The sequence below is a fragment of the Telopea speciosissima genome, chromosome 6 (genome assembly GCF_018873765.1).
Source record: "Telopea speciosissima isolate NSW1024214 ecotype Mountain lineage chromosome 6, Tspe_v1, whole genome shotgun sequence".
Lineage (NCBI taxonomy): Eukaryota > Viridiplantae > Streptophyta > Magnoliopsida > Proteales > Proteaceae > Telopea > Telopea speciosissima.
The window spans coordinates 62,136,282-62,154,790 of NC_057921.1; the positions used below are offsets into that span (position 1 = coordinate 62,136,282).

At 36.4% G+C, this 18,509-nt stretch overlaps 1 protein-coding gene across 1 annotated transcript; it reads left to right on the forward strand.

The window, feature by feature from the left end:
• The first annotated feature begins 1,302 nt into the window (after positions 1-1,302).
• LOC122666024 (65-kDa microtubule-associated protein 3-like) lies at positions 1,303-5,322 on the forward strand. The gene is made up of 14 exons (XM_043862140.1): positions 1,303-1,409; positions 1,562-1,565; positions 1,675-1,782; positions 1,945-2,151; positions 2,331-2,582; positions 2,660-2,869; positions 2,963-3,118; positions 3,220-3,379; positions 3,458-3,609; positions 3,691-3,778; positions 4,004-4,077; positions 4,290-4,364; positions 4,444-4,726; positions 4,840-5,322. Exons 1-14 carry the CDS (start codon positions 1,303-1,305, stop codon positions 5,277-5,279), a joined length of 2,316 nt encoding a protein of 771 aa, XP_043718075.1. The 3' UTR covers positions 5,280-5,322.
• Positions 5,323-18,509: the final 13,187 nt, after the last annotated feature.

Sequence of the window (18,509 nt, forward strand, 5' to 3'; positions counted from 1 at the left end):
TGCTTTGCTAAAGGTGATAAAGTAATTAATTAGATGAACCTGTTACCTAATTCTGACATACAAGAAAATAGAGAAGAGCAGGAAGAGTATAGAGTTGAAATATGAGGAATTGAGGATCAAGGAATGGAAACACAATGGTAAGAGATGAAGACTTCATGAACTTGCATGCACTGGTAAAGGTAATAGAAATGTTTCTGCCTCTGTTTCTCAAACATAGGAAGGATGATGGTATCTCACAGATACCATCTTATACACTCAAAAGAGGAAAAAGAAATAACCAGAAAAACATGAAGTATTTGACGCAGACAAGGAACCTACTCTGAAATTTTAGATGACCAGCTGCTTCACATAGCGAGTAATTCAACATCTCTCTCGAGAAAAAGGTCTTCAGATATATTAAATTGAAGAAAAAGACGACAAATTGCAGAAAGATGCTTCAGTCTATTGAATAAAAAGAGATGCCTTTTGCAATCATGTTTCGAGTTAAAAGGTTTTACATAACATGGGCATGCTAGTGAAGAGGGCAGGTAAGGTGTTTCCTCACTAATTACTATCTTAGGGGTTTAAATTTAGATGATAATATTTCAACTGAGTGCCTAAGATAGAAACTAGCCAACAATCATTGTATAATTCATTAAGTTAATTTAAAAGTAACTACATTTATAAATATAGCGCTCATTGGGAGAACTATACAAAGAATAACAGAAAAAATATCATCAAGTACACATTATTCAAATGAAAATAAAACAAAAATTTTGGTTACAAATCCACATTTCAGTAGATCTCAGTGAATGGATTCCTTTATCCATTTTTACAGTGTTAACTAGGCAGGGCAACAACTTGGCGACGCCTAGACAATGAGCTAGGCACATGTCTAGAGTTCCAGGCACGGCTAGGCAACCAGGAGTGCACCTAGCGAACCACCTAGTATGCCATATTGAGTAATTATAAAACTATTGGAGACATAATTAGATTTCACTCCATATGAAGATCAAGGACATCTAGTTTATTTTTTGGATTTTATAGTGCTTCTATTTTTCGAGTACATAGACTCCTTTTGTATCTTATGCCATATTTTGATATAAACTTATTACAAAAGCAATCAAGAAGAATGGGACAAAGTTTGGCCTGTCCAGTTCCAGGATTATGCCTACATGTGACCAGAAGGTCTATCGCCTAGGCGCGCCGAGGCAATTTGGAAACCTTGCATTGTTACATATCCTATGGTCTACTTGCTAGGATTTATCTTGTCAATCAATTTTTTTTTTGGCAAGTGGTATGCACTTGCAATGTAAAACCGTAATGGCTGAGCTGTACAGAGATGAGCTTGAATTGCAACAAACTTACAGGCATTATGTTTCTGGTATAATCTTGTCCATTGGTAACTTGAACGGAGTAATAATGATTAGGTTTGTTTCCTATCAATTATGCCTGCTTAAGAAATAAAAACCAATCTCCTACAGTAATAGAACCTTGTTTTATAACCTCACCTAGATACAACCCTTCTCTTCAATGGTAATATTTTATTTCGATTTGTTATTTTTTCTCTTTACTTACACAGACCTGTAACTTCTTAATGATTATCTGGTAGTTTTTTGTTATAGATCATAAGCCAAAAGGTCCGTTAACTTTGCATTTTGGATCTCTGTGTGAATGTTTAGCATGTCCTGCTGAAATGATTTGTCTTTGCAGAGAAGTATTTGCTTCAACGTGTTCAGTCTCAAGTCTGATCAGCTAATGCAAATGGAAACACCTTCTGAATCTCTACTACATGAACTTCAGGTTCTCATTTGCTTCTTTGCAAAATAACTACTCTGTTTCTTATGACATTGCATTTGTTTTCTCCCTTCTTCGAAACAGCTGTTACAAGATAGACTGGTTATGTTTCAATGCAAACCAGTTGGTATAGGATGTTCAAGCTTTCTTATCGTATGTTTAATTCAGACCATATGGGATGAAGTTGGAGAGTCTGATGTTGAAAGAGATAAAATGCTGCTAGAGTTAGAACAAGATTGTCTAGAGCTATACAGAAGGATGGTGGATCAGGCAAACCGGTGTAGAGCTCAGCTACGGCAAACGATTGCAGATTCTGAGGCAGAGATTGCAAGAATCTGCTCTGCAATGGGTGAACGACCAGCACATATCAGGCAGGTGGGTCTCTTGGCCAATTTTCCAGAAAGTTGCCAACTTGGAAGTAATAATGAATTCAATCTGCTGCTGACTTTATGTTCTGATTGATGCACCACCTTTCTGACCTCCTGTTGAACTAGTTAAAAGATAAAAGATCTTCTAATCAACTACTTACTTCAATTACTGTCTTTCTCTTTTAGTGTGATCAGAAAGCTGGAAATCTGAAGGAAGAGCTGAGGGCCATTGTTCCAGAACTGGAGGAGATGAGAAAGAGGAAGTGTGAAAGAAGGAACCAATTTGTTGAAGTCCTTCAGAAAATACAAAAGATCTCAAATGAGATCTGTAGTTCCACAGACTATAATCCCTCCATGGTTGTGGTGGATGAAACTGATTTGTCCGTAAGAAAGCTTGATGAATTGCACAGGCAGCTGCAAGCACTTCAAAAAGAGAAGGTTTGACTTCAGCTCCTATACCGTCATGTCTTACATGTTTCATGAACGTAGCTGATGTTGTTTCTATTCATATGCAGGGAGAACGCCTGAATCAGGTCCTGGACCACCTTAACACCCTGACCTCTCTATGTTCAGTGCTTGGTATAGATTTCAAGGGCACAATTAATGAAGTCCACCCCAGTTTGGATGATTTCGAGGGAACAAAGAACATAAGTGATGATTCAATTGAGAGGTTGGCTGCTGCAGTTCAAACACTACGAAAAGTTAAGATAGAAAGGATGCAGAAAGTAAGCATTTGGAGTATGAATATAATTCTTAATGTTCTGTATCAAATCTTTCCTGCTAGACTTACTGCCTTACTGACTTTTAACCTGTGGCAGCTTCAAGATCTGGCAACGACAATGTTGGAACTGTGGAATTTAATAGACACACCAATTGACGAGCAGCAGATGTTTCAGAATATCACATGTAACGTAGCTGCTTCAGAACATGAAATAACTGAGCCCAACATTCTCTCTGAGGAATCCATTATTTACGTTAGTACATAACTATAAATCCATAAATTTTTTGGGTAGTTTTTTGCTAAGATTGTGTGGTTCCATTCCATGAAGTAAGCTTAAATTTATTTATTATGCAGGTTGAGGCAGAGGTATCTAGACTTGAAGAATTCAAAGCAAGCAAGATGAAAGAGCTTGTTCTGAAGAAAAAATCAGAGTTAGACGAGATTTGCAGGCGGACACACTTGGTGGCAGAGGCTGATAGTGCAATTGAATATGCAATTGAAGATATTGAGTCTGGCAAGAAAGACTGATGATATGTATAATAGAACTGCTTCTCTGCATTATGCAGTAATATGATCGTCTTGTCTCGTGCAGGTGCAGTGGATCCTGCAAGCATCCTGAAACAAATTGAGCTTCAAATTGCAAATGCTAAAGAGGAAGCATTTAGCAGGAAAGAAATACTTGAAAAGGTTGAGAAATGGTTAGCTGCATGCGAGGAGGAGTGCTGGCTTGACGAGTATAACAAAGTACAAATTTGTATTTTCCGGAGGAATTGTTTTCATTTAGTCCTTTTTTTGGACTTCATTTTCACAATGGTGGTGTTGCAGGATGAAAATCGCTATAATTCTGGTAGAGGTGCCCATCTAGTGCTGAAGCATGCTGAAAAGGCTCGTTTGACTGTCAACAAACTTCCAGGTGCATATCTTGCATGATGCATTGTTATTCCCAGTTTGGAGAGATCAAGGTTATACTGGACTCCATCAATCCAAAATGCAGTTCCTAATTTCATAGTCCAATGATCCAGTCGCCACTCGCCAGGACATTATTTAAGGCTAATTGAAACCTTTCAACAGCTTCTCATTTTGGTTTATTTAGATGAATTCAATTTCATAAATTTCTGTTTGTTTGGTGTTGGAGCAGCAATGGTGGATGCATTGGCATCAAAAACCACAGCATGGGAGAAAGAAAGAGGTGTAGAATTCACATATGATGGTGTAAGCAATCCCCTTTTTATCTACCAAAATTTGGTTTAAAATCCACCGAGTCCAACTTTGAATTGGTTTGGCCAGTGTTGGAGTAAATTCTGTCTAGTTTATACTTGATTATGGTTCTCCCAACTTGGAATGTATTTCCGAATCCAGATGCTTTACTTTCACTCTTGATTATGCACATGTGTCTGGACTCCCAATTATTATCTTTCATTCAGATTTGGCTTCTTTCTATGCTGGAAGAGTATCGTATTTTAAGGCAAGAGAAAGAGCAAGAACGCCGAAGGCAGCGGGTATGTACTCTGGTCTAGAATCATTCTCCATCAAATCATTCATGTTTTGTGACATCTGTACCCAATTTAATCCTTGCAGGAGCAAAAGAAACTTCAGGGGCAGTTGATAGCAGAGCAGGAAGTGCTTTTTGGGTCAAAACCAAGCCCTTCAAAGCCCCAGAGTGGAAAAAAGGTACCAAGAACTTCAACCGGTGGTCCAGGCAGCAAAAGAAATTCCCTTGGTGGAGCAATGCTGCACACTCCTAAATCAAATATGCTTAACACCGCAAAAGCTACTCAGTCACGCGCAATCAAGAAGGTTCTATTGCCAAATGACATGCTAAACCACCATCAGGATGAAGGTATTGCGGCTTTGCGTGCAGGTTATTCTTTCTCCCACTTTGTTTTCCTTTCTAAAAACTTTTTCAGAGCAGGTATTTTGAAGTTGTCCTCAATATGTATATTATATATAGCACAAAATTGACTTTTTATGTAGGTGGGAGAGGCTTGGACAGTGCTGGCCTCTCAATTAAACAGCACTCCTTGAAAGCTGCAAATGCTTATGACACTAAATCACCCATGTCACAGAAGCCCTTCTCTCCCGTCTCCAAGGCCAACATGAACTTCATGGAAGACATGAACAAAGCACAGAAAATGCTTCCAAATAACAAAACACCAATGACCACACCATCCAAGTTGTCTTTTCATACTGATGAAGAGAACAGAACCCCCATGTCAATGCCGATTCCGGTGCCCACTACCCCTTCAACTGTGTCAGTACCCATGCAGACTGCCACAACACCCATTCCTGCTTCTGTCCTTTTTGTAGCTAATGACATAGGAAAGATGCCTCAAGAGATTGAATACTCATTTGAGGAGATAAGAGCCGGTTTTATCCTTCCTCAGACACATCTGAAGTCTTTTGTTCAAGTTTGAAACATTGGATGAACTTGAATCAAGATGGTCTTCATGCATTTCTTACTTCTCATTTTTTATGCAAGTCAATCATTATTGGCTTTTTACATTGATGTACATAGTCGCCACTATGCCTCCAATTGTTCAGTACCCATGCAGACAACCGTAACTCTTCTCATTCAAGTTTGACATGTTGGATGAACTTGAATCATGTCGGCTTTTCCATTCATGTATATAGTCTGGCAGCACTGAACATGCGAAACTGTGACAGCAGGAAATGTGAAACTGGTTCTTTTTTATTAATGTGGAAGTCTCTTCTTTTTCTTTTCTTTTTTTTTTTTGGGGGGGGGGGTGTTAAATGTGGTTTTCTTACTCATAGTGTGTTTTAAGGTACAACTTGGATTTCCCGACCACGTGTCATCCCATACAGGAACCATGAATATTTTTGGTTAGCTGCAATGGTAGATTGGTAAATTTTTTTTTCCTAGGAGCAATTATGTTGGTTTTTCATTTGACGAGGGTGACATGGAAGATGAACTTTGTTTGAAGTGGTGAAAAAGGACATAAATGCTTATAGTCAATGGCAAGTAAAGTTCTTGACTTCACAAAACTGCTCATTCCAAGTTTCCAACAGAAGCAAAGGCCCGCAAATGATTTGGTAGACCTTATGGATAAGATAGGACTGTGAGATTGAGGTGATGTTTAGGGCTGTCTGTCTATTATTGCATTTTGCTTTGTAATGTTTTGGGTTTCAGGTGGATGATTTTTTTCCCTTTGTTTTGGTGTATTGATATTGTTTGGGGTTTATAAAGCTGAGGAGGATTCTGCCAGAAAGGAAATTGAAGCTGAGTTCCTGTAATGACTTCCACTATATCTGAGGAATTTGGGATGATGGAAGCTCGATTCAAGGAGCTTAAGTAGAAAGATGAATGAACCAAGATCCCAGCAGATAGATGTGCTGAACAAGCTGTAGAAATCATCCCTTAAAAATTATTGATTGATGAATTACAGATGGAAAAACAGGAATCAGAAATCTTCTTGGAAACACATGGGGCAAAGCTCTTGTACAGACTGAAGTCTTGAGAAGTGCTCTTGAAAAGCATAGTGTAGTACTATGGTTTAAAGCTTCCAATGAAGCTAAGACTGCTATCCAACAAAGACTTGCTGATGCTGAAGCTGAAATAACTGATTTGAGGGGCAAATTGGATGCTTCTGATTGGGACTCTTTGGAATTTTCAAAGGCCATAAAAATCAAGGATGGAGACACAGATCCAACGTGTGTTGTAAGAGGTCATTGGCAATCTAAACTAGTATCTGTGAGTGTGGAAACAGAGCAGGTACAGTCGCACAGAGCTTTCTCCTTTCTGAGAAACAGTTGTTTGCAGGCAGTTCCAGCAAGTTAATGCATCACTAGAATCCTTAAAATCCATGATTTCATGCAGTAAAAGAACAGATGAAAGCATAACTCACAGAATATGGAAAAGCTTGAGAATAGAAACCTTGACCTCTAACATGAAAATTGCAAAATGAGACTCAGTAGACGCTAAGAAGTATTTGAAATATCTGAAGGTGGTTGTTGCTTCCTCAGGAAAGGAAGCATCAACATTGAATAATGCCTTTTCTTTTTCTCCCCATCCCTCTTTCCTTTTTATTTTTTAATTTTACGTTAAAACGAACAGTGAAATATCCCAGTTTACAGGAAAATGTTTTTATCACCCTTTTTTACATGTAAACAAACCTAATGGACATTGCTTACTTAGCCCACCCACCCTGCAAGTTTTCCATCTAAGTTCCATTTTAGGGTTTGTAGCACATCATGTACCTTGGACCAAGCTCCGACAAGCCCATGGAAGTTGCTTTGTATCACAACTTCATATGCACTAATAGTGTAAGATGGGCCTGTGGCATACAAACTAGGTCCATTAAAGTTGTAATGTTTATGAGTTTCAACTTAGTATCTTATAAGAGGGTAGGGGACCTAGATTGGGAGTGCCAGGGCACTCCTACGCAGTTGGTTATTCTGCTACGAAAATGAAATATGTGGTTTGTAACTTTAGCTACACTAAGACAGATAATTAGGTGATGAAAATTAATGAGAGGGAGATTCCGTATAGTGATTATTTTCGTGTCTAAGATCAATCTTAAATAAAGAGGGGGGATATAGAGGATGATGTTTCACAAAGAATTAAAATAGAATGGATAAAGTAGAGAGGTGCATTCGGAATGTTGTGTGATCGACGTATTCCTTTAAAAACTTAAAAGAAAATTTCATACGATATTCATATGATCGGCTATGATGTATGGTGTAGAATGTTCGATAATTAAGAAGCATCACATAGATACAATCACTGTAAGATGAAGATGGTGAGATGGATGTGTGGCAAAACTAAGAATGATCAAACTAAAACTGATTTGGGAGTAGCTCTAATTCATGTTTGAGGTGTCATGTATTGGGGTTCCACCCGAAAGGCAAAAATAATAGTCCTACATTAGATATGAATGGGGAATATGGGGGGTGTTAAAGGTGTTTGGGTACCTTGTTTTTAACGGCTAGCTTTGGAGGATGAATTCTACCCAAGTCTCTAACACCATGATCATCTTCAATGGAAGCCTTTAGATGCTCCAGTGCAAATGAGTAATTAGATTCATATTGAAGGAACCAAAAGAGTAGTTGTTCCTATTTAGTTGGTATAAGACTGAGTTTTTATCATTATTATTGCAAATAAGGAGTGGATAGAATAGAGAAATTCTAGTTGGTTTGTTGGATTTTGTGAGGGAAACCCTCTGAATGAACTTTAGAATTGAAAACCTAAAAATTTTTCTCCCAACATGCCACGTGGCACAATTAGGTGTGCAGTCCATAGATTCACAATTTCACTTTGTTTTGGAATTTAGGTTTTAAATCTCTAGATTAGATTAGGCCTTATAGGACGATCTATCTTGAAATCAGGTGATGCTGATATCATACCCAATTTTGGGTTATACCATAAGATATATTTGTTTAATGGGAGGGGGATCATTGTAGGTGGGGGTTGGACGTAATTTTTTATAATTGTTTTTGTATCATTTGGGTATTTTTGAATGTTAATTCTGTACTATTTATTATTTAATTCCACTTTGCTGATCCTTGGCCAAAAAAAACGAACGGGGTGGTTGTCAGGCTGCATGGCCCCTATATCAGCACGGGACATCCCATAGGTGGTGGGATCTTTATTTTTACCCTTCTTGTGTCTGGACACAGGTGTCACATAGCACCAGTGGCCGAATTCGTCAAAGGATCTACATCTATGGAGAGGGATCATTGAGGATTTTCCCTTTTTTTTGTTCCAGAGAGTTTGGGGGGAGAGGGTAAAGACAATTGGCTGTTTTCACAACATACTATAGATATGGATTTCAGTGTTTTGTCCAAGATGGCAGCCTATGTCCTTCTCTCTCTTTATATTATTACTTATTGAGTATTGTTGATTCATTTGATGGTTTTTATGGTTAGTAAGAAATGAGTATATATTTGGGCATAACGATTGGTCTCCGGATGATACAATTGAATTTGAAAGTGCTCAAGTCTCTTCTGCATCTGATGGTGCTTCTCCACAACATCAGATATGTCTGCAATAATTTCATGGTGTACTCCTCCAAGTGGTTACGTGAAGGTAAATTGTGATGCTAGTTAAGTGCTAAATAGTACCACTAGTGGACTGGGGTTTATATTTCGGAACCATCAGGGACGTCGTCTTCTCGCTGTTTCTAAAGCTGCTGATTTTCTAAATGCAAACATTGGTGAAGTTTTTACTCTACATTCAGCCCTATTAGAAGTAATCTCGGATGGATGGTTATGATTCTATGTTGATGAATTCAAATAATAAGGGAGATTATATTTTATCTTCAACAGTAGAAGAATACCACATATACCTCTGCATCCCATTCTTTAAGATATATTTTTATTATCATCTTACTTGGTGTCATGTAATTTTTCTTAGGGTTGATGTTCTCTGTGTCGCTGCGCAATCTGCGCCCAGACACATGGGTCTACCATTCAGGGGGACAGACTGATCATTTCACCCACCCCCATGTGTCTGGGCGCAGCCTACACCACTGGCACAAAAAACATTCTCCTTGACAAGGATGACGTTATCAACGGTCTGACTTAATCCCAATCTATGGTTCGTGGAATTGTGTTCCTCATCCATGATTCAGATCACGTTGATACAAATAAGGTATCTAGGGGTACTTGAGTAATATCGTATATTCCCATAACTAGCACACCCTGGACACACCTTTACACCCAAAACTATTTGCCAAGTGAGCTAATTAGGTTAGGTCACCAACGGGTGATGTAAATCACTAACCAGTCCACACAACGCTAACGCCGCCGCAGGTCCCAGCCTCAGTCAAAACCCCATCATCTCTCTCTCTCTCTTTCTCTCTCTTGTCGTACTTGCCACGTAATCTTCAGTCATGCACCGTCTATCAAAGATAAAACGGTGGGGCCGGTCTGTCCACTATGCACTGAGTTGACGTGGCCGTTAAGTCATCAAATCAAAATGTACGTTTTTTTTTTCCTCTTCCTTTGTCATACACTCATAATCTCTCTCACTCTGTGTCAGTATAAACGCCCCTTTAGTTAGATTAAAATTACTATACTACCATTGAGTGTCATTACGACACGGAGACTAGACTGCACGCGAGGGGATAAGGGTCCTACTATGTTTTCTTAGCATCCAAACATAGTCCAAATCCAATGGAAGATCATATGAGGATCAGTTTGGGGTTTGGACTTTTAAGTTTAAACCCTCGGTTTTTTTATTTCAATTTCCCCTCTCCTTCTTTATACTCTTTTGGGGTAAGGTATATTAGAAAGCAAATTTCATGGTAGGGATTCATTGACCTTCTTTTTTTTTTTTAATTTAATTTTATAATTTGGCCCTGTCATCATCAAAGATTGACTTGCACCAAAGTACACGTCGACAAGAAATCAACTTCACTAAATGTTCTATTAAGTCTTAGCATCAAACCTTAGGTTATTCATTTTTGTGAAGAGAATTGGCTGCTTAGTTGGTGGTACATCTACCTTGAGATGTTAATGGATGAAGGTTAAATATGATATATAATTTAGGTCATTTTTAAGAGAAAGAAACACAAAAAGTAGGGATAGTATTCATCAATAGGGGATTTCATTTTGTTTTCTTGGTCTGACACTTTAGATCATAGATTCTCTTATTTGATCTACGGACCAAAAACTTTTCTCTATATATTTTTGGAGAAAATTTTTCTTCACCACGTGGCAAGGGTCCAACCAACATCCTAGGGTTCTAAAATATTTTCTTATTTACAAATGGTCGAAATATACTTTTGAGCTATATCTTCTTCCACTCATTTAAAAGCCATGGTCAAGAGATTCCCCTTTATCGTGACTTAAGGAAAACTTGATTCTATATTTTATATTTAAAAAAAATTAAAAAAAAAACTTAAATCTTTATGATTAATTGAAGGGAGAACATAGAAGTCAAGGACTCAAGGAAAAGCTGTATTTTGTTCCAAGAGGCCCGTTTAGATGCTACAAAGAGGCCCACTTGATTGGAGTATTCATTGCCCAAATTGAGATTGGTAAGACTTTACAATTTCTTTATTTTTATTTTTGTGTTTTTTTCAAACAAGGGATGAACTAGAGTGTTGGGATGCGTCAATGTGGGTCGGCCTTCACTAGACAAGTTATCCAGAACTGGTCCCACCAATTTAAGGTATGAAGAATTTGAGAAGGGTTGTCTCGAGGGGAAAGTTATATTCGAGAATTTGTGTCAAGGGAATCGTATCTTATCATTTGTTCCCTAGCCAATTAGCCATTCAATAATTAGAAAGTAATTAAATTATTTCATACCCAAAAAAGGAAGAAAGTATCCACTAATACAGAAATAATTTTCACACAAAAAAAGATGAAATAAGCATCCAATAATTTAGAAGTAATTAAATTAAGGGGAAAAGAACATGCCCTGGTCGCCTACGTCTAGACATAAAATCGCACAAAAGTATTATACTGTCCTCATGAAAAGCAAAAATCCTGTCCAAGACGATGCTTAGGCATGTACTCTCGTTGACCAAGACACTTGTGCAGGCTCTAGAGGCCAGACAACAACAATCTCTTTCCCTTAAATAAAAGAATAAAATAAAAGAGGAATGAAGCATTAGGAAGTAAATACCTTAAATAAAGGGAAATCTTGTTGTAACTAAAGTTGGTGGAAAAACAATATAATTTTATTTTTTTAAACCTTGTAATATAATAGACCTTTTTTCGTTTGATAAGGGTAAACCTTGTTCTTTCATATGTCAATTAAAAAAAATATGTAGTTTTTAATAATCACATAACGACAAGTCACTTCCAAATTATTTTGAAAAATTATTAAATAAAATTTTAAAATAAGGGCAAGAGGCAATTGAAAGAAGTTCTCACTTCACCATCTTGGTGACAATAAGATGCACTCAGAGTACTCATAAAAAAAAAAGATGCAATCATAATAATTTTCATAAAAAATAAGTAATTAAATTACATGGATTATTTAGAACTTGACACCTTTTTATTGTCCCTTGGTTTATTCTTAAAAGTTCTTTAAGTCATGGGTAAAAAAGGCGTTTCAAAAATAATTTAAAAGTTAATTTATCATTATCAAAATATGTCATTAATTTGCACATGTTTGGATGGTACATATGAAATGACTGTATTTACCCTCTTTGAAAAAAATATAATACTAAAAAGACAAAAAAATAAGATTACAAGTTATTTGACACCTTAAAGGGTATCAATAAAAAAACTCCATTAATTAATGACCATCACATTAGAAGTAATTAAACCCCTATGCCCAGACACATAGGGGGAGAAATAGCCTCCCTGCCTCTCATGAAAAGTGAAAATTCTATCCCTAGTTGCTTTCACTTGCATTCTCATTGGCCCTCGTGTTGGCACAAGCGCTACGTTGTCTTTCATGGAATCGTCTCCCTTAAATTAATCTCATACCAAAAAAGAAGCTATACTATTTGTTGGGTTTCTAATTCCTAGAAGAGATTGAAGCTACACCATTAATTAAAGGGTTTTTTACAATTACCATCCCAAAAACTTTGATATCTACTATTTCCCTCCTATAAACTTTCAAACAACTATTACCCTCCCCTGTTGCATACTAATAACTAACTGGCCTTCACCATTATATTTTGGTAACAGAGAGGGTTAGTCGTGACAATGTGCCGTTGTCACGGATTTTCTAAGACCAAAATGCCCTTTTGGGGTGGTAATTATAAAAAAAAACCCCACCCCTTCTTCTTCTTCTTCTTCCTCCTCTGCAACCCCAAACATTGTTTTCTCCACTTGAGGTCCTAACTCCAAACCATGACAGCCCTTCTTCTTCTTCTTCTTCTTCTTCTTCTTCCTCCTCCTCTGCAACCCCAAACATTGTTTTCTCCACTTGAAGTCCTAACTCCAAACCATGACAGCAAGAATCATTGCACCAACCATCACCCATTCATTTCTTGTGACAGGATCCATCTGCTCTAACTTCTTTGTAGCCATGGCAAGGGCTTCTGGTGTGTCCTTAATTTCAGGAGGATAGAGGTTATACAGGATATATGGAGTGGCTAGAAAAGAAACAAATGCATCGGTCCTTGGTGGGTCCAAATTTAATGCATTTTCAGTTTCACAACCTCTTTTCAGCTTTTGACAATTGGGTGTTTCACATAGTAGAATAAAAATGAAAAAACTTCGAGATACTGACTGCCATGGGGATGATGATGTCTGGAATCTGGACACAGAATGAGGTGATCATGTATTCACAGCAACAGGTGCAGATTAATGACTAGCTTGATGAACAGAATCTAAATAAGGAACACTAAGCAGCGATGTCTAAAATTTTGGTGGGATGCTTTTAAACCAGTAAATGAGTAGGAGGATAACTCATGACAGACAATTGTACACATTAAGACCCCATGTTCTAATTCTGTCAAATTAAACACTGAGGAGAGTTATTTGCAGGAATTTTTTTTTTTTTTTTTTAAAAAGGTAATCACAACTGTAACTTTTGTTTATAATGGGATTTCTATTGCAGCACATAGTGAATCCTTTGATGTGGAGTCAGCTGAAGAAGTGGAGCTTCAGGCACTCACCGTGTGAATATTATATGCTCAATACATAGGAGTGAGTTCCATCCAGTTCAACTACAAATGTCAGTATTTTAGCCAAAAAAAAAACCCACAAGAGTTAGACAGGTACTGACTGGATATCCTGCATTTGTTTCTCTTCTAGCCTCTCCATATATCCTGTATAACCTCTGTCCTCCTGAAACTAAGGACACACCAGAAGCCCCTGCCATGGCTACAAAGAAGTTAGAGCAGATGGATCCTATCACAAGAAATGAATGGGTGATGGTTGGTGCAATGATTCTTGCTGTCATGGTTTGGAGTTAGGACCTCAAATGGAGAAAACAAGGTTTGGGGTTGCAGAGGAGGAAGAAGAACGAAGAACGAGAAGATTAGTAGAAGGAGGAGGAGGAGAAGGGTCGGTGATGGGGTGGGGTTTGTTTTTTTCCAATTACCACCCCCAAAAAGGCATTTTGATCTTAAAAAATCTGTGACAACGACACATTGTCACGACTAACCCTCTCCGTTACAGAAATGTAACGGTGGGGATCAGTTAATTATTAGTATGCAATAGAGAAGGGTAATAATTGTTTGAAAGTTTTTAGGGGGATAATAATAAATATCAAAATTTTTGGGGTGATAATTGTTAAAAACCCTTAATTTTAAATTTGACTTGTCGAGACACCAATTGAGGACTTTGGAATGTACATTCTATGGGTAATCCTTGCATATTGTGTTTAGTGATGAGGAAAAATAATGAAAAGAAATTTTGATTAATGAAATTTTGGATTGACAAAAATACCCACATGATTCTCTTATCCTCCCTATATATGTGGCATACAGGCCTATGTTGGAATGCGTCTTTTGGATGATCTGAGCTCAAAACTAATTTCTCTGGCATAAATCATTTCTTTTATGAAAATGCTAAATTTTAATGGTCAACATTGGGGAAATAAGATGACACACCAATGACCAATGGCAAGGATTGTTTTTAATTTTCTTTTCTTATTCTTTGGTTTACTATTATATAAATATATATAGATGCCATCTCACATGGGATGTTAGGACTAGAGTGTCCACCCATAACCCATTCCCTCAACATAGACTATTATTTTTTTTTTAATGGATGATACGTACCGATTTTGCTAGTTTTCGATACTGATACCGTATCGGTAGCATGGTATGGATAATGGGTAAAATGGTCTAAAAATTCATTTTTTTAAAAATTAAGGGGTGATTTTGTCTGATACAATCGATCCAAGCCAATACCGTAAGTTCAATATCACCGTTTATAAACACTTACGTTTAAGTACGAACTTGCCTTAGGAACTTGTGTCCAAGATACCAAAAAACAAAAAAAAAAATCAATAAATGATCCAATACATTCGGTTGTTATTGTTCAATTCCACCAAAATATAACTATTCAAGGACTAGGGATTAGTCTTCATATGAATATGTCCACTTCAAAAGGAATAAGGGTTAGTTAGATCATACTCACTGGATTTAGCTTAAACATTGATAATAGTTGGAAGTTGTTCCGAAATTGGCGTAAAGGGTCTTGTAATCATTTATTAGGTAAGAAAAGAGTAGTGATTAAATTATCAAAGACTGTTTAGGTCACCTGCAACCTATGATTGCTCTACACCCTATTTCTCTTATATCTTATTTATCAAATAAAAAAAAATTAATAAATAGAAAAATCAAAGAACAATTGAGAGATGCAAATTCCATGGGGGGTTTTACATTTATGACCCTTTTGAGGATGCCATAATTTTCGGTAAGATATTTATGCTATATGTAGGGGTGTAAATGAATAGCCGAAATTCGTTTTCGTATCCATGTCTATATCTGTTTAGTACTATCCGAATCCGTCCGAAAGCTAAACGGATGCGGATACGGGTAAGCTATAGTTATCTAAAAAGCTATATTTACATGTAAACAGATAAAATATCCGATCCGTATCCGTTTAGCACTATCCAAATCCGTCTGATAGCTAATCGGATGCGGATGCAGATATAGCACTATTCGAGCCAAATCCGATCTGTTTACAGTCCTTGCCTATATGTTGACTAGCGAACCATTCACATTTAACAAAAAATATTAAATAACTATAAGTTGGAGAAAAAATAAAATAAAAACTTAACATTGATGATAGAAATCCAAATTTGGAGGAGATATTAATAATCGAGAGTTCAATAGTTAAAATGTGACTAGCTATCAAATGTAGCTACGAGTTAAGAATATGCAATGGTTTGACTAAATGATTTAAATGATGAGTTTATCAAATTTTATGATTGGTTAAATTCTTTCTAAATTTAAGAAAAAGAACATTTACTATTAATAAGCATCATCCCGATTATATGGTGGTATGCAAATTAAAATGAAGAAAAAAAAAATGGAGTTTAGTGATGGCGGGACCTAACTATGTACCTTAGCTATGAAAGACGCCATAATTACTTATAAGAAATATGTACTTGATATTTCTTATCTCCATAAAATGTTTAATGATTGAAGTTACAATAAAGAAAATAAACTGAACATTGACATAGTATGGAATTGTTATAGATTTAGTCCAGACATCAATGATCAAGAAGTCTACAATTAAATTTTAATACTATCAAATGCGATATGAAAATTTTAAAATAAGTGATGATTAAATGATTTGATGGATGATGAACTTGATTATTGAGCTTTCTCACGACGAACTTAATTCTTTGGAAATTTAAGAGAAAGATCATTTGGGGTCAATCAATGATATATTGGTTGTTTGATTAATCAATCATTAGAGCATTATCTTAATTCCTTTGGTGATTTGTAAATTCCAACAAAGGAAGAACATTAAAATGGCTCTAAGTAGCAATCCCATTTGAAGGGGGAGGGGGACCTAATTGTGCCCTTGGTGAGAGATGCCATCGTCTTCTATAAGAAAATTAAGTTTGTATTGATGGTAGTAGAAAATTGTCCCAAATTTAAGTCAAATTGTTCATTAAAGAGAAGTTGAAATAAGGAAAAACAAATCAAGGTCAACATTTATTATGATTAGAAATTTTTTCATTGGTGATCGATAAGGTTTTGACCATTAATTTTTTTATATTGTCAAATATAGCAAAGAATTATAATTACACGATAATTGATTGATTCGAAGAATATAATTAAATCGAGTTTTTTAATAACCGATTTTTCCCCTATATTTAAGAGAAATAAATTTTTTGGTCCGATTGTTTGATCAATCAATCATTGGGGCATCATCAGCTTATCTAGATCCCAACAAAGTAAAATGATCTGAAAATATCAAAGTAGATATGTCAATCATTGATGATAGTAGCAAATTGTTCCAAATTTGAAGGAAATGTCGATAATTGAAAATTCGGCAATTAATTTTGATACCATCAAATGCAACAAAGAGTTTGAAACTACGAGATCATTGAGCAATTTAAAGGATGAACATGATCGAACTTTCATTTTATTTTTTTCCCTCCTTTGTGGTTGACTGAATTCTTCCCAAATTGAGGAGCGATAATATTTCAATGGCTCAGTGGTCGACAATTTGATTTTTCGATTGAGTTCAAAACTATCGGGTCATTGAATGATATAAATGATGAACTTGATTGAACTTTTAACGTACTTTTTCTAAACGGTGGCTGGATTCTTTCCAAATTGAGGAGAGATAATATTTTTAGGGTTCTTCGGTCGACAAATTTACTCTTTGATCGTTCGATCATCAACCTGTGATCTAAGGGTGTCAATTTGGGATCGGAACCGGGAATCGTCCCAATACCATTCTGCTAAAATGCGGTACCGGACCGTCCCATTAGTAAATGGGACGATACTGGTATCTGATTTTGGTACCAAATGATAAATGGGACGGGACGGTTCTGGGACGGGATTCCCAATGGTACTAGTACCGAAATACCAATTAGGTACCAGATGGTACCAAAACTACTAGTACCGTTTAAAAAGAAAGAGTATATAAGATAATTTTTTTTTAAAAAAGAAAAAAGAAAGGGTATAAGAATTACGACTCATTAGGGTTTCACTAATTGCCTTTTGAATATGAAGAGGAACAACAGGTCAACAGTCGTAGCTTGAAGTCTCTCCTCACAGAACCTACTGCAGTGCTACTCCCTCCTCCCTCCTGCCTCGACTAACTACATCTACCAAGTTCTTCCTTTTTGCACTTCATACTTCATACCATACTATCATGTGACATGTGTGATAAATAGAGTTTTGTTTGGGAAAATCAAAGAGGAAACATAACGGGATTCTTCCATTTTGTAGGACGTCTTTAGATTTAAAAAATTGAGAAGCTTATTACATATGATCTTAGGGAATTTGAAGAAGTAAAACTATGATTTCATAATTTAAGTTGTTTTATAAAAGCAGTAGACAACTTAAATTTCATGATAGTGAAAAAATTCCACAACACTAATAAACCCGCCTTATTAGAAACAATTAAACTTCTTCTTCCTTTTTCTATAGTATCTAGAACCGTTTAAGAACTGGTACCGTCCCGTCCCGCTAATAATCGGGATTGAGATCTAGGTTTAGTCCCGTTAACTAAATGGAACGGTACTGGGATTGGCACTTTTAGTACCGATACCGGTACCGTCTCGTCCCAAATACCGAGAACCGTCCCAATTGACACCCTTACTGTGATCCCGTTTATTTAACATATCAATGATTGAGAAGTTGACAATTAATTTCGATACCATCAAATGTGACAATGAGTTTTTTTAAATGATTGACTAAATTCTTTCCAAATTTAAGAGAGATGAGATAATATATGAAGGGTTCACCGGTCGACAATTTGATTGTTCAATCGACCAATCATTGACCTGTTATCCTAATAATTTAATTATTCGTGCCATTAGTACGGTTTCGCCATATGTAATAAAGACCAGACATATTTGGTATGATTTCTATTTTAATATCGAATTGATTTCATGAAATAGTCAACAAATAGCTTTTTGATCAAGAAATTAAAACTGTTTGGTTTGATCAATCTAAAACATTTCAAGAATAAGAAATCCATTTGGTAGTTCAATTTATGAGAATAGATTTTCAATATTTCTTTCGGATTCGGTGGTGGTGGCATCGTGGGGGTGTGAGTTGCGTGATTGACCATTTAAAAGA